This window comes from Trichechus manatus, unplaced genomic scaffold, assembly GCF_000243295.1.
Source record: "Trichechus manatus latirostris isolate Lorelei unplaced genomic scaffold, TriManLat1.0 scaffold00089, whole genome shotgun sequence".
Classification (NCBI taxonomy): Eukaryota; Metazoa; Chordata; class Mammalia; order Sirenia; family Trichechidae; genus Trichechus; species Trichechus manatus.
In genome coordinates, this window is record NW_004444025.1 from 8026843 (window position 1) to 8043588 (window position 16746).

The 16746-nt window shown below is 36.8% G+C and overlaps 1 protein-coding gene across 2 annotated transcripts in view; it reads right to left on the minus strand.

Moving 5' to 3' along the window:
• FSTL5 (follistatin like 5) overlaps positions 1-16746 on the minus strand; it is a 903458-nt gene that overhangs the window by 798955 nt on the left and 87757 nt on the right. Inside the window, exon 2 of one of the 2 annotated variants that reach the window (XM_004382055.1) lies at positions 12802-12943. In XM_004382055.1, the coding sequence (XP_004382112.1) occupies positions 12802-12927 (126 nt within the window). In that variant the 5' untranslated portion in view covers positions 12928-12943. Of the gene's footprint in view, positions 1-12801; positions 12962-16746 lie in introns of those variants that run through there. The other variant, XM_004382054.2, reaches the window with a different exon arrangement.

Here is a 16746-nt window from a genome sequence, read left to right on the forward strand (position 1 = left end):
ACATAAAGTCTCAGTAAAAACAAAACCTACAAAAACAAAAGAAATGAAAAAAAAAAAAAAAACTCCACAAACAAAAGGAATACAGCACAGGAGAGTAAGAGGAACAAAGAACATGTCAGCACTACAAAAAAAAAATCACTACAAAATGACAGCAACAAACTCACATCTATCAATAATTACACTGAATGTAAATGGCCTCAATGCACCCATAAAGAGACGGAGAGTATCAGAATGGATAAAAAAACAGGATCCATCATTATGCTGTATACAAGAGATACACCTTAGAAACAAAGATGTAAATTTATTAAAAATCAAAGGTTGGAAAAAAATATATCAAGCAAACAACCACCAATAAAGAGCAGGAGTGGCAATACTAATCTCAGATAAAATAAACTTTAAAACAAAATCAACCATAAAAGACAAAGACAAACACTATATAATGATTAAGGGGATGATCCATCATGAAAACATAACCATAATAAACATCAATGCACTCAATGACAGGCCTCCAAAATACATAAAAGAAACTCTAACTGCACTGAAAAGAGAAATTGACAGTTCCACAATAATAGCAGGAGACTTCAACACACCACTCTCGGTAACAGACAGAACATCTAAGAAGAAACTCAACAAAGATACAGAAGACCTAAAGGGCACAATCAGCCAACTTGACCTCATAGACATATATAGAACACTCCACCCTATAGCTACAAAGTACATATTTTTTTCCAATGCACATGGTACGTTCTCCAGAATAGACCACATCTTAGGCCACAGAGCAATGCTATACAAGATCCAAAATGCTGAGATAATTCTAAGTACCTTCTCTGACCACAAAGTCATCAAGGTAGAAATTAACAACAGGAAGAGCAAGGAAAAAAAAATCAATTACTTGGAAACTGAATAACACCCTGCTTACACACCACTGGGTAATAGAAGAAATCAGAGATGGAATCAAAAATTCCTAGAATGAAAATACATCATACCAAAACTGTTGGGACACAGCAAAGGCAGTCCTCAGAGGACAATTTATAGCAACAAATGCACACATCAAAAAAGAAGAAAGGGTTTTTCTCCGGCAACAAGGGGCTCTAGGCAGAAGGACCACATGGTCCCTCCATGGCAAAGAACCGAAAAACTAAGCCACACAGAGAAAACAGCAGTCCTGAAACCTGAAACATCAAATGAAGAGATAAAGAACTCAGCCAAGCACCAGATGGAATAAGAAACTGACATAGAACAGAAAGCGAGGAGACATACATGCAGAGGTCCCCTATCAGCTAACGCAGCACAGATCCGCCATCTTGGACTCCTATCAGAGACCAGCAAATAGGAGGTACGAGAAAGCAGCTTCACGGAGCTTCCAGCAGGAGACAGAACAACTGGTAAGTGGGGATACACACTTTCCCACCCCACACCCTTCTTCACCCTCCACTCAGCCTCCTCTGCTTCCCGCGGCCAGTCTCTTGGCCGGGAAGCACTGGCTGCTTGGATTCCACCAGCCTGGACTGGCCGGCCCTCTGAGCACCATTTGTTGGCTGCCAATGTTGCTTTTTTCTGCTTCTTTTGATTTCTTCCTTACATCTCACCACCTCCCCCTCCCTTTGCTTAAATACCTGGCTCCGGGCGCCATCTTTGCTTCTTCCTGAGGGGCTGTGGAGCTTCGTTCAAGTGTGGAACTGCTTCCCGGTCTGGGCTAATGTGCTGGTGGGATCCTGGGGCTTTTGTTTGTTTGCTTGTTTTGAATTGTTTGTTGGTTTTCTTTTTCTTTTCTCGAGTTGGGAGCCTGTTCTGGCCGAGCGGTGCTGCGCGGCTTGGGACCTATCCCCTTTTCCTGTAGTTTCCCGCTTATAAGCGATCTTTCCACTGGCTCGCCCTGAAGGACAGTCCCCTTGTTGCACATTTAAATAAGGTTTTGAACTGTGTTTTCCATCCATTTGAGGAGTTTGCCTCACAACAATTACAGTGCAAATCAAGCTGTGTATTTGAAAAGATTTCAATTAGAATGGATTTGTGTAGTAGGTACGTAAGAAATATTTGTTGAAATAATGAGTAAATATACTTTTCCTGTCGGTAAAAACTGGACTTGAAGAAAAAGCGTTAATTTAAGGCTGACTGTGTTAAGAGAAAACAGAACTGTTCCGGAAGACAGGAGGTCTGGGTGCTAATCTTAAAGTGAACAGTACCTAGCTATATCACCTTCAACAAAAAATTTTGCCTCTCTGATCCTCTGTATTCTCATCTCTACTATTAAAAATAAGATTGAAAATTTTCTACTATAGTATAGATCTAAAAACCCTAACTCTCAGCCGATATACATAGCATGTGAAGTAAGAATAATAGCAGTGACTAATATTAGTTGAAAGTAGTATCACTCTTTGTGGTTTATATGCCATAAGTTTGTTTTTTTTTTTTTTTTTGGGCTCTTAAATATGCTGAATGTCAAGTTCATAAATCAGGATACATCCTTTAATTTATAATAGAGAGTTTTGCTAATTGCAGTCACAATAGAATTTTAATTATGAAAGATTAAAAAAAGTTATAATCATTTACACATTGAAGTAGTGAATGTCAACTCTAATTTTCCAGGATATTAATGTTAATAATTAGATAAATAACACATTTTACTTTATGCAACTTTTCTTAACTCATAAACTTTTTTCCTACTTCTACATATTTACAGTATCCACATAGGAACTGTTTAAACAACCACATACATTATATATACATACATTTATTATATATATGTAATATTATATACATAACAGGTATAATATTATATATACACATAATAATAATATTTTTTATTGTTTGGAGAGGAGGCAGCATAACATACCTAATTAATGTAGATTTGAGTGTGTTAATAGTTTGGTTTTCTACACCTATGATCTCAGCACTATCCTTTCCACAAAAACAGTGAAAAAGGACAGCTAGTTCTAAAAATAAGACAGATTTAAAAGTCACTCTTAAGAAAATAGACAGTAATTACAAACCTATTTAATTACACCTATCCCCATAATGTGGTGTTTTTTTTAATCGGTAAAAGGATCAATGACTGCTCCTGCAAACAAGGGTAATGCCATTTTTGTTTCTTTTTCAACTGTCAAGATAATACTTCTTAAAATATACAAAGAGGGCCAGTTTTCACCTGCATAAGCCCTAAAGTAAGTTACAGGAGAAGACACATGAGTTTAAGAAACTCGGATCTGTTACATAGACAGAAAACCAAAAACCAAACCCTTTGCCGTCGAGTCTATTCCAACTCATGGCAACTGGACAGGACAGAGCAGAACTACCCCCGAGGGCTTCCAAGGAGTGGCTGGTGGATTCAAACTGCCGAGCTTTTGGTTAGCAGACGAGCTGTCTTAACCACTGCGCCTGGACAGTAAATATACCTTCCTTTCGCTCTGAACAGAGGTACTGTGGGGTAAAAGAAGGCACTTGAACTCAGGTCTGTTGAAAATTCCTCTTCGATGGCAGACGACGTCGTAGGCGCTTCGGCCTGGTGCATCGGAGGGCTTCCTGTAAACCTGGGCAAGCTGGACTCCAATGTGCTGTACAAATTTCACTTTATTTGCTTACTTTGGCATATTTGCAGTGAATAGATGTAAATAGAATGCTAACGCGTCATGTTTCTTTTCTATATTTAAAAACTTCAAATTAAAAAAAAAATTTTCAAGTTACAGCTACTCTTAAAGCTTTAAGCAAACTATGCTAATGCCAGGTCACAGAGATATAAAGGAGCATTTTTTTTTTTTTTTTTTTTTGGCATGCCACCTTACAACATCTGCTATATAATACTGTTGCTTTCAGTGTTCTTTCTCAAAGGGATCAAAAGAAAATTTTCTGTAGTAGGTTCTTATGTTGAGAATTTTTAGAAGACAGACCTTTCCCTTTATGTACTTGCTTTTGCAAAGTGAAGTGATTCAGTCCACTGCAGACCAATTTTCCCCAGAATATAAAATATATCCTAGTCTGAAGGAATAAACATGCAAACAACACATCCAAAGGTCAAAAATACATATATTGGTTGGCTTAGGGTTCTTGAAAGGACAGTGTTAACCAGGTAAAAAGCCATAACCATGTAGTTAGTTTTCAAATAACTTCGGCCACACAGCATTTAGGTTTTGCCTTCTGCAGCTCTATTTAACGGCAGTTCTGACCTCCTGGCTGTTACAGGTGGCACTCTCCGTATGTATTGGAAGAAAACTCCATGGGTCTCTGTTTCTGAATATCTTCGAAGCAGACACTGACTGCCCTTTGCTCTTGACTATGTTACACAACAACACAGCAATCTATTCAAGGATGTTTATAAAGCAAACATCCTCAAAACATGGAGATGATGTCTCCCCCTGGAGCACGGGCAAAGAGAGTTTACAGACTTGGAAGATGAAGACAGTATTTCTCTTCACAGCAGAAGGAAGGCATACTTATTGCAAATATAATAAAGATACTGTCTCCCTCTAGAGCGAAGGCACACATATATCATGTGTTTAAAGTGTTAAAAAGCAAAGCTGTCGCCTCAAGGACAAAGGTGCACCTGACCCAAGCCATGGTATTTTCCATCACCTCACATGCATATGAAAGCTGGACAATGAATAAGGAAGACTGAAGAAGAACTGATGCTTTTGAATTATGGTGTTAACAAAGAATAATGAATATACCATGGACTGCGGAAGAATGAACAAATTTGTCTTGGAGGGAGTACAACCAGAAATCTCCTTAAAAACAAGGATGGAGAGACTTTGTCTCACGTGCTTTGGGCATGTTATCAGGAGGGACCAATCCCTGAAGAAAGGCATCATGCTTGGTAAAGTGGATGGTCAGTGAAAAAGAGGAAGACCCCCAAAGAGATGGACTGACACAGTGGCTGCAACAATGTCCTCAAGGACAGCAAGAATTATGAGGATGGCACAGGACTGGGCAGTGTTTCCTTTTGTTGTACACAGGGTCGCTATGAGCCAGAACCAGCTTGACAGCACCTAACGACAACAGCAACAAACGTCTCCCTTTACAAACAGCAGGCGCGTTTACTATCTATATGCAGATCCAGGTTTCTTAAATGCGTGGTTTTTCTCATGTAACATACCTACGACTTAGGCAGGTATGAAATGGCCCCCTTTCCGTTGCCCTCTGGAAATCTGGCTCAGATAATTAACACAGATACGCAAATTCTAACTATTGCTATTGTGAGCTATAAACTGTCCTTTGTCTCCGACCCATGAGTCTGGTGTCTTTTATAACTATTCATCGAACTGTGGCAGACTAACTTATGAATTTGCAAGAATAAAATCTCAGACCCTTCAGAGTTCTTACAGTATGCAGGGTTACCTACTGAAGCAAAGTTTATTCTTAGCTTTCATTGCCGTACCAGTGGTAAAAAGAGAGCAGCGAAGCTCAGAATAGCTTTTGTCGTGAGTCGTCATTACAATACAGAGTCCCTTTAAGACATGTAGGATAAGAAGTATAACATCAAGAAAGAGAAATATAACATCAAGAAATATCATATCAATCCAAGTGAAGACATCTTTAATTAAAAGGGTTTTCTAAACATTATTGCCTTTGGATTTCTGCCTAACCCATTGCTGTCAAGTCGATTCCAACTCCTAGTGACCCTATGGGACAGAGTAGAACTGCCCCATACGGTTTCCAAGGCTGTAATCTTCACAGAAACAGACTGCCACATCTGTCTCCCATGGAGTAGCTGGTGGGTTTGAACTGCTAACCTTTCCTTTAGCAGCCAAGTGCTTAACTTCCTAAAAGACTGAGAAAACAGTTTTGGTAAAGCTCATCAGATTTCTAAATGTGTTCCTTGTAGTTAAAAATAATATGGAACTATTCTGTGCATGTTGATTTTGTTAACCTAAGACTCCATTTTTAAAACTATTCTGCAATAATTCTTACACAAACAGGAGAGGAGGGGATGATATCACTTAATACCTGGTGGATGTTATCTCAGAAAAAAATAATCCAAAAATTGTGTTTCTTATTTTTCAAACAATTTATTTTATTAGAAGAATTTTTATATGTATTAATAGCATATAGACTTCAGGAAGTCTATGGAATAAATATATCAAGATACATGCATTAATAATATATTCCTTAGCCTATAATTCACTAATTTCTTAACCAGAGCTCCTTTTGACTCCTTAGCCCCATCATTTTTGCTCTCAGATGATGGTCCAAATTGCTTCCTGACCTTTGCAAAATACATTAACATTTTAAAGGATCGTCCCTTGAGCTTGCTGCAAGTAGTCAGATATTTCAGATGAAATGGCACAATTTTTCCTCTGTCAGGAAATAACGCTCCTGGGTTTGCCTGAAGGTTCACAGCCTCTAAGAAGTCATGGGTTTGATATTTTGTTTAATGTTGGCCTCATTCCCTAGGGTTCTTTTCTGCTACTCTTCAGGAACCCACATCTATCATTCTTTTAATACCAAAAGTTAAAAAAAAAAATCACCCCCCGCAAGTACTTCCTTTCAATTGTACCAGACTACTGTGGGGCGGTAGTAGAACCACTGCAGACAGTCCTGTAGGGTTGCTATGAGTTGGAATTGAATCAATTCTACAGCAATGGGTTTGGTTTTGATTTTTACCACGGTGCAGAGCAACACCCTCCAGAATTGTTGTATTATGTAAACACTTTGGCCTGTTTTCACAGTAACCACCCACACAAGGCAACATTTTGATTTAGGAATTAAAGGAATTATAAAGCGATTTAGATTTAGAGCAGTAGACTGTCCTGGTGAACTGCACTTGGTGTTCTCTGCTCACATAGAGATACATGCATGTTAAGGACTCTAAACAGTCCCACTAAATCTGTCCAGAGAATATCCCTGTTGTTAGCTGCGGCATACCGCCTGGCCTCTACCGTCTTCCATCAAGCCTGACTTTGTCTTCATCAGCAAACAATGCACCATTGTGACAAGTATTGTAGGGAAGAAGAAGACAGGTAAGGTATGCTACTGGCTCTAACTGGGTTTATAATCAACCGATTAGGGTACTTGGCAAGATACCAAAATAGAATGCATACATATTACAAGGTTATATGTAAAGTGGGTGGTTAACTTACAACCCAGCAGGAAGTAAAGAGAAGAAAGAAATAATGGGAAAAGAGAGTAAAAGACGGCCAAGTGTGGAAAAAATAAGAAAAAGGAGTGTGGTATTTGTGGTTAGATGATGTAGGTTTACGTTCTAGCCTTCAGTCTTTATTGTGGGGGTAGGCTAGGGTTGTACTGTGATAACAAACAACCCCCGAATCTCAGTAGTTCGAATCAACAAATTTTACCCCTCATTTTCACATTCCAAGACAATAACTGATTGTCAAGCTGTTTTACGCATTATAGTCATTTAGACACTTGGGAGGATTAAGCAGCCACCACGTTGAATAGATGCTGCTTGCATCCAAGGAAAGAAGAGCACACTGGGAGATTTTACAGTTGTATTTAAATATTCAGCACAGATGTATTTCATAACACTTATGTTCACAACTCAGCCCCAACTAGCATGGGCCTATACAACCACAAAGGTACAAGTAATCCTATCTTACTACCATGCAATCAGAATAGGAAAGAACAGAAAATATGTGATACACAGAACAAATTACTTCAAGTACTTATTATATAACTTGCACTAAGTTATTTAACCTCTGCATATTAGGTCCTCAATTCTGCTGCCTAAAATTCTAGCTGGGTAAAATTAAGCAATCACCAAAATATTTATGAACCCATTTTCTCAACTATAAAATAGAGATAAGACCATTTACCACAAGGGAATGTTCATATAATTAAATGACCCCGTGGGGTAAAGAATTTAACTTTACCCAGAGTAATTTTGATCTTTTTTCTTCGTTCCTGAGAAATAATCCTTGGGATTTCAGGAGTAATTGGGGTGTCTCGGTTATCTATAGGTCTGCAGACCACATGTGAGAGTTTATGGTAACTAAGATAACTCTGGAGTGGGGACTGGCTAGGCTGTGGCCCGCTAACCTCAGGGAGGAGGGTCTGATTCAACCATTCAAGAGTATGTAATGAGACCCAATGAAATATCTGGACACTGAAGCTACAAAGGACTTCATGGTGGTGAAAAATATCTACGCACATGGAAGGGTAGTAAGTCTCTGTTTGGGACATGGAAGCTTCGCATTGGGGACCCTCACAGCCCTCTCTTTATGCATTTCTTCATTTGTATCCTTTTTGCTGGCATAAAACTGAAATTGAAAGTTTAACACTTTCCATGAGTTCTGTGAGTCATTCCAGCAAATTATAGAATCAGAGAGAGTAGTGGGTCAGAAGTGAATGGGGTCTGGGAACCCCAAGTTTATGGCTGGTATCCTAAAGGAGTAAAGGGAACCCCGGATTTATAACCACCCTGTTAGAAGTAAGGGGGCATGGGGAGCCCCCTGAGCTTGTGGCCAGCATCCTAAAGGGTAATGGGAAAACCCCAAATTTGTAGCCAGCAGTTCAGAAGTGAAGGCAGCCCTGAGAACATCCAAGCTTGCATCTGGCATCTGAAGTCTTGGGAAGCTTGCAGGACTATGTTCTTTAATTATGAGCTCTGAATAGCTCCAGGCGGTTAGGGTCAGAGGAAGAAGGACTGCATGAGCAGTGAGAATAGAAGTACAAAGTGGGGATTTTGATTTATGTTGATGGTTATTAGCCACACAGACCCACTGTATAGAATAAAGTTAACAGAATATCTGGCATATAGTAAATGCCTTGAGACACAGTTAACTCTACTTCTGAATGGGCTCCTCTGTTCACACCAATTCTGGAAATGGCTAAGTACCTGGGAGACTTCAGGGAACCTTCTCACCAATACACAAAGCAATCAGTAATGACTACATTATGATCAACACCCAGATTCATGGCCACACACCAGCAATAGAAAAGGTGACTACTGCTTTCCGCCAAGTCTTCTTTGGCACTTTGGCCTAAACCAAAGCTACAGGAAAAGTTGGAAAACCTTCATTTCAGTCCAGCGAAGAAATGGATATAGAGATATTCTGGTTGTGCATATGGGGGACAGAAGGATCCATCTGAATGCACATTAGATGCTTTTCCTTGAGACCCATGTCAAGTTGCTGCCATTGTCACCTTTATTTTTTTCTAGTTCTCTTTCCCTCCTCTCTCATCTACCTTTACTTTTACCTGTCCCTTACTCGTATCATTAATCATGTCTTTTACTCTTGCTTCTCCTTGGGAAAGTTACTTTATATCTTCAGGTTTTAATTATGCATTTAGATTAACAGTATTCCCTACATAACTAGAGAGTCAAATGGTTGAATTACAAGAGTAAAAGAAAATGAAAGCACAATATAAGTACATAACGTTTAAATAAAATAATAAGAAATAAATGGAGCACTTTTGGAATTAGGATTTGATAACTGTTTTTTTTTGTTTGTTTGTTTCTTATATCAGTTCTAGAGTGCTAATGAGTTCCTATATCTGATGCTCCATAAATGCTTGTTGGATAAATACATTGGGTGAAACACAGGATCAGTTCCCTTAGACACATCTCTGTAAATTATAATTAAAATTTCTAAAATTGGCATGATGTATTTATTTGTTATTCATTTTTATATTGAAGTATAGACAAATAAATATTCAATATCATTTATTCACACATGTGGTTGCAAACCTGATATAAATATTGTGTATATATTTATATTTATACCTAAAACATTTCTCTGAAATCTGACAAAAGTCTCAAATTTATTTCTTTCTCCCCAAATGGGATTCATTATACAGCTGGCACTCAAATAATTGTTCAAATGTTTTCCATACATATATTGGTCAATATTTAGTGTACTGATATTTTTTCTGAGGAAAAAAATGTGGAAATTTGCTAATCAAAACTCAAGAGCTATTGTACCTATTATTTATTATTGTAATTTCCTAATCAATAACCAGTATGGAGATCAGTGAAACCTGATCCTACTAGAAGATCCCATCATATACTCTCTCAGTCTTCTGAAAATATACACATTTCTACTCTTTGAAATCTAAAACTATGTAAGATCAAAAAATAATAAATGAAAGGAAATTAATTTATGCAATTCTATTAACGTATATATATATATATTCACTTTTAAAATTTCATTAAATATTGCTCTGTTGATTTTATTATGATAACATGATAAACCAAAAAACCAAACTTATTGCTGTCGAGTCAATTCCAACTCATAGTGACCTGATAGGACAGAGTAGAACTGCCCCATAGGTTTCCAAGGAGCAGCTGGTGGATTTGAACTGCCAACCTTTTGGTCAGAAGCCGAGCTCTTAACCACTGTGCCACCAGGGCCCCAATAACATGACAGGAAAGTATAAGATTTAGATATTCCATTAATTATGGAAATTCAAATAATTATTTCTATCTTGTTTTGTTTTTATCTATATTCTAGACAGATAAATAGGAGCTCACATCCTAATGAAATGAAGCAGCCAATAAACCAATAAATCAGTGAAATACATATCTTGGCAGAGGGTCATGGGTTATGTAGATGAAAATAAAGCAAGGGAAAATGGGGAGATAGGGAATGCCTGTAGGTGCTCCGTTTTCACTCCTGGTTTGGGAAGGTGTCACCAATAAAGGGGAATATGAACCTAACAGGAATAGAAGTCAGCAGAAAAAGGATGATCAAGGATATCTGGGAAAGTGACTGACAAGAGCAAAAATAAAGGCTATAATGAGATAGTCTTCAAGGTATCACGACAGGTACTTGTAGGGTGGGGCTGATAGCGAGTGGAAAGTGTCTGGTGGAGTTCTTGAACAGACTTGCATAATTCAGGGTGCTTCTTTCCTTCTGTCAAGTACACACTTTCTAACACACTCACATACGTGCATGCATGTGCACACGCACACAAGCACACTTACACACACACAACCCCTAAGACTCACCAAATGTCTTGTAGAGCTTCATCTCCGCTTTTGTACCAAGCAGTTTAAAAATTTAGTATTACCATAAAAATCTTTGTCTCCTGAGTTTTTAAATATCAATGATTAGGTATTATTTCTAATTATTTATAGATAAAGTCTTACAAAGTTGGAAAAAAGTAGGAGGTGATTTTAGATTAGTTTAAGGGTGATAATGTTACTAAAACAAGTTTAACTCATTTGTTGTTTTTTCTTTAAAGATTTATTAAATCTCACGGTAATGTATGACAAGTAGTTTATCTTTACCATTCAGATTTAATTCAAAATGGGTTATTTATAAATGTACACAAACACATAAAAACCTATAGTATTATATTTATCTTGCAGGGGAACAATCAGTAAAGCATAGTCATGCATTCTAGCCCCATTTTTCTGTGACCAATTCAGTTAAACAATATGGGATATGTTCACAGCACTGGGAATGAAAAGACAAGAAAGGCAGTTCCCAACCTCAAGACACCTGTAACTTGGGCAGAGAAACTGTACAAAATCAGTCTTCACTGGACATGTAACATTATGGGCTGGAAGCTTATACTAAACATGTTTGATGAGAGCACTCATAAAGGAATTAGTATTCCTAAGCTTTAGTTGGGGATAAAATTGAACAATAGTTCATGAGACAGAAGACATCACTGACAGTTGAGATAGAGGTTAAAAACAAAGACCGATCCTCCAATTGCATTTATTTATACAGATTCCAATGCTTAGTGACTTATTTAGTTCTACATGCCGCTGAATTTATAGAATTATTTTTGATACTGAAGTATTTTTTTACATTTTACTTTTTTTTCTATTAGGTCTATCCTGCATGTTATTTCTAATTATATTTAATAAGCATGAGCATTAATATAATCTATACAATGAAAATAAGGACGTCTTTGAAGATTAAGTAAAATAATACATTTGAAAGCTTAGCCTAGTGTCTGAAACTTAAAAGATCTCAATAAATGTTACTTATTTTATCAAAATATTATGGTATTTATGAAAGAATCTTAGCAAAATACATGCAATGAAAATGTCAATATACATTTTCATTGCATACATTGATTGTAAGAGAGAGAAAATCAATTTACTGTATTTATTTATTTCAATGTATATCTTTAAAGACAGGTATCAAAATAAATTTTACAAATATATACTATTTTCTCCCAAAATTAGCCCATCATTTTTTGTTTTTTTTTCTTTTTCTGAGAGCTAAAATTTATCGTAAATGCTTGATTTAATAAAATAGCTCTTGAGTATAATATTTGCAGTATAATAATGAACTGCTACTAAATAAACGCACTAGCTTCATTTATTATTATTCATTCTCCACAATTTACATGTATATTATGCTTGAATATGAATTTACTTTGAAATTAGAAATATTTAACATGAGGAAGTGAAGTATTTGCCCGACATTACACAACCCAAAGTTACTTATTTTTTTGATGAAAGTAAAATCACTAACGATTAAAAAAAAAACCTAATCTTTTAACAACTTATGTCTCCATATAGCATAGACTTTTTAAAAAAATTTTCATGGTAAATTCCAAAATAATGCTTTTATTGATCTAAAATTTTCTAAATTTAAGATTAATATGAAATAATTAAAACTATATGGTCAAGTAGATTTTAACGTTTACTTATTTTTATAAATCCACTATTATTACTCATGTAAATTTTAAAGATCTATTTAATAAATGGGCCGTATCTATTCTTTGTCAAGAAATTTCCAAAATTACAACTATTTTGTGTTTTAAAATGTGCATTTATTCTTAATGTGGAACGTATCAAAAGCTCTTAAATGGTTGCTAAACCAGACAATTTGAAGTTTAGTTCATTCATGCTACCCATTTTGAGCAGATTCAGAATGTTGCCTGTACCTTGTGCCGCAATCTTACTAGAGGCTGATAGGATTTAAGAACATGTCCTGCTTCTTTGGATGGCCTTCCTTCTGATTCCAGAAGAATGAACCCAAGAACCAAGACCGCTGACCAGCACTTAAACATCCTTGTTGCTTTTAACCTGTCAAAATAAAAATTGTAAATGATCAGAGAAAATGTGTTGTATGTTGAAGAAAGTAATCAAGATATCTTCAATAGCACATAAAAATCATTATAGATGAAAACTTGCTACCAATTGCCAACTGAATCACATTATTTAAGCATCTCCAAATACTGAATATCCCCTTGATCATATAAAATATTTGTAGTTTCATCCAGACAAAGAAATAAAGGCACAGATAAAAAATGTATTGAAAAAAATTTATAAAGTCAAGTTGAAAGAAAAGAAAAAATAAACGACAGATAAATTTCGAAGCATCCATAGTGAACACAATTATCAACATGTTTATATACCTTGACCTCCTTTTACAATACAGTTGATAAATTATGTTAAACAAAAGGATAGCTAGTATAATTATCTGGTAAAGACTGATGAGAGATTAACAAGATAGTCTTCCGGGTAGAGACTTAGTGTATAAACAAATTGAAATACAACAGAAGTTATGTAGAAGGTGTTGATTGTGTCTTCAGTGCATTTTTTCCAGTAGTATTTGATAGAGCCTTTCCTAGAACAGGAGCCCTGGTGGTACAGTGGTTAAGAGCGCGGTTGCTAACCTAAAGGTTGGCAGTTTGAATCTACCAGTGGCTCCTTGGAAACCTTATGGGGTAGTTCTGCTCTGTCTTACAGGGTCGCTGTGAGTTGGAATCTAAGTGACAGCAAGGGGTTTGTTTGTTTGGTTTGGTTTCCTAGAATATTGCTTTACAAATAGTTTATAGTAAAAGTCCTATGACTTTTTCTGCTGCTCAACGATTTCGGATATACAAGAGAAATAAAATAGCATAAACTGATTATCATATAAACACCGTCTTCTTCAAAGCAAATAAATGTATGCTTTGATTTCAGCTACATTCTACGTAAGCAATTTCACCAACAAACCTCCTTCTCTATTGTGAAAACAGAGCGGGTTTTTCCATTCTGTCTAATTCAACCTCTACGACTTCTTGCGAATCTTAATCAATTGACTAACCCTGCCCTTTAGTGTATTTTAAAGTCCCTCTCTAAATTGTTTTCTTATATCTTTAAACATGGCTCTAAGGAAAAAGAAAAACAAAAACAAACACGTTGCCGTCGAGTTGATTCACAGCGACCTTAAAGGACAGAGTAGAACTGCCTCTTAGGATTTCCAAGGAGCGCTGGTGGATGCGAACTGCCGACCTTTTTGGTTTGCAGCCAAATGCTTAACCACTGGGATACCAGGGCTCCAAACATGCTCTACTCACACATATTTTAAAATAATCTATCTTTTCTCTCTACTCTTTCTTTGAATTTTTTGAAAGAGTTGTATATTTCATTGTATCCGCTGTATCATTGTATCTTATTGTAGTCCACTTTATTCATGTGTCTGCTCCCATTAGCCCATAAAAGTGACTTTTTAACACTCTTACAGATAACCAATGATGTTACAAAATTCAATGGCCATTTCTAATCCCATTCTTATTAGACATCTATTGGGCATTCCTCTCTTTCAAGAAATGCTCACTTTACATCGAGTCCATGAAACATCTGTCTTCTGTTTCTGCCAAATTTCTGGCAACTCCTTCTCAGTCCTTTTGCAAGTTAATCCTCCTCCATTACTTAATATGGTACATAAATATGGTAGTTTATCAAATCTCATTGCTAGCCACTTATGACTCCACGCCTTCAGCCTAAGTTATCTCAACATGGTTTAAGGCTATAATTATGAACATTTCTTTTCTTCCAATCTTCATATCAGTATAACTAGCCTAGTCAACAGCTTCACCTTGATAAGTCAAAAGCAGCCCCCACAGTATGAATACTTCCAAATAAAGCCATGATTTCCCTGATTTTCATCCATCCATTTACTCACGCCAGAAACAAAGGAGATATCACTTTTCTTCCATAACCTTCATGTTAAATGCATCGCTAAATTATTTTAATTCTACCATCTACACCTATCATTAAAATGTCAATTTCTCTCCAAGTCTACTGACATAGTTCAAGCTATGAACACCATTTCTCACCTGAACTACCCCATTTCCCTGCTCACTGGTCTTCACACTTTCTATGCACGTTCGCCTTCAATCCATTCTCCACAAAACAGTCTGAGTGACCATTTCAAACCCAAACATAATGACGTCATTGCCTTTCTTAATAATCTTAGCATCTTCTCTTTTATCATTAAGCTAAAAATGAAAAGACCTGGCATGGCCTACAGGTTCCCACAAAGTCCAGGCTTTGCAATCTCTCTGTCATTGATATCTCTCTCAGTATCTTCAAGCACACAAAGAGCTTCCCAGGCATACTAGCCTTTGTTCAGCTCTTTGAACTTTTTTTCTCATTCTTGCTAAAAGGACTTTGTTTTTTCCTCTGTTTGAAATATCCTCTGTTTCACTCCATTTATCACCAAAGACTTTTATATATCAAAACTTTGCCTCAAGAATCCCTTCCAATGACACTAAGCATGAGTTACATTTTTAATTATTCGCTCTCGTACATCAGTTTGCCTTCATTTCAAAGCACCTGTTTGTAATTATAATTATTGGAATAACATCGTTCTTCTCCACTACATTAAAATCTGTCTTCTTCTTCGGAATTCCTGAATACAGGGATTGGGTATTATTATTATTACTTTTACAAGTATATCATTTGGCCCTTGCAAATCATCTGGCACCTACTAGACACTCAATAAATGAAGGCATAAATGAATGACATCCCACATTCAAGGCAAGAAGAAAGATCTTGTTTCCCTGCATTCTGAAAGCATTGAATGCAATTTCTATTTCCACTGCAGTTACACAACATCTGAAAACTAACCTGAGAAAACTAAATATTTTCACTTGGAATCCATCCTTTCTGTCATTTTGATGTATACTCTAATCCTTCTCTCCAAAGCTAATATTTGTTTATAAGACAACTGGTTGGAATATTTTAGATATAAGACAGAGCCCAAGAATAAAGCAAACAGTCTCAGCTCAGGTTAAATGATAGTCTCCACAGGGTTCTAAATACTTATGTTCCCTCTCTTGCCAACTAGGAGAGAGAGGAGAGAGGCATGAAAAAGATCCAGCCCATTGTACCTCTGGGTAAAAATGGTATCAGGAATTCCTAAAAGTGCTCATTAAAAGCATTTCTCTCTCTCCCTCTCTCTTTCTATTTGAGAGTGTGTTTGTGCCTGTGTGTGTGCGTGTGTATTCTGAACTCTGCATGACTACGAATGTTTCATCCACTATAAAATACAGGGCAAATGAATTTTTAAAATAATTTTAATAGGGGATTTAATATCTCACAAATCTGGAATGAGTAAGCTCCCACACATTGATCAACATTCTCCTGAAGTATTTTCTCCATCAAAGGGCAGTAAGCTAGAAATATCTGCCTTAAGGAAGTTCACTAAAAGTTGATAAAAATCAGCCATTGATGGGAGGCGTGGGGGGGAAATACTAAACAGGCATTAGATAAGTGGTATCTTGGGTGAAGGGTGAGACAGTACACAATACAGGGAAAACTAGCACAACTTGTACAAGGAAAGGTCATGGAAGTCCCATAGACACATCCAAACTCCCTGAGGGACTCAATTGCTGGGCGGAGGGCTCTGGGGACCATGGTCTCGGGAAACATCTAGCTCAATTGGCATGACACAGCTTATAAAGACAATGCTCTACATTCTAACTCGGTGAGTAGTGTCTGGGGTCTTAAAAGCCTGTGAGCGGCCATCTAAGATACTCCATTGGTCTCATCCCTTTGGGAGCAAGGGAGAATGAAGAGAACAGGATACAAAGAAAAGATTAGTCCAAAGGACTAAT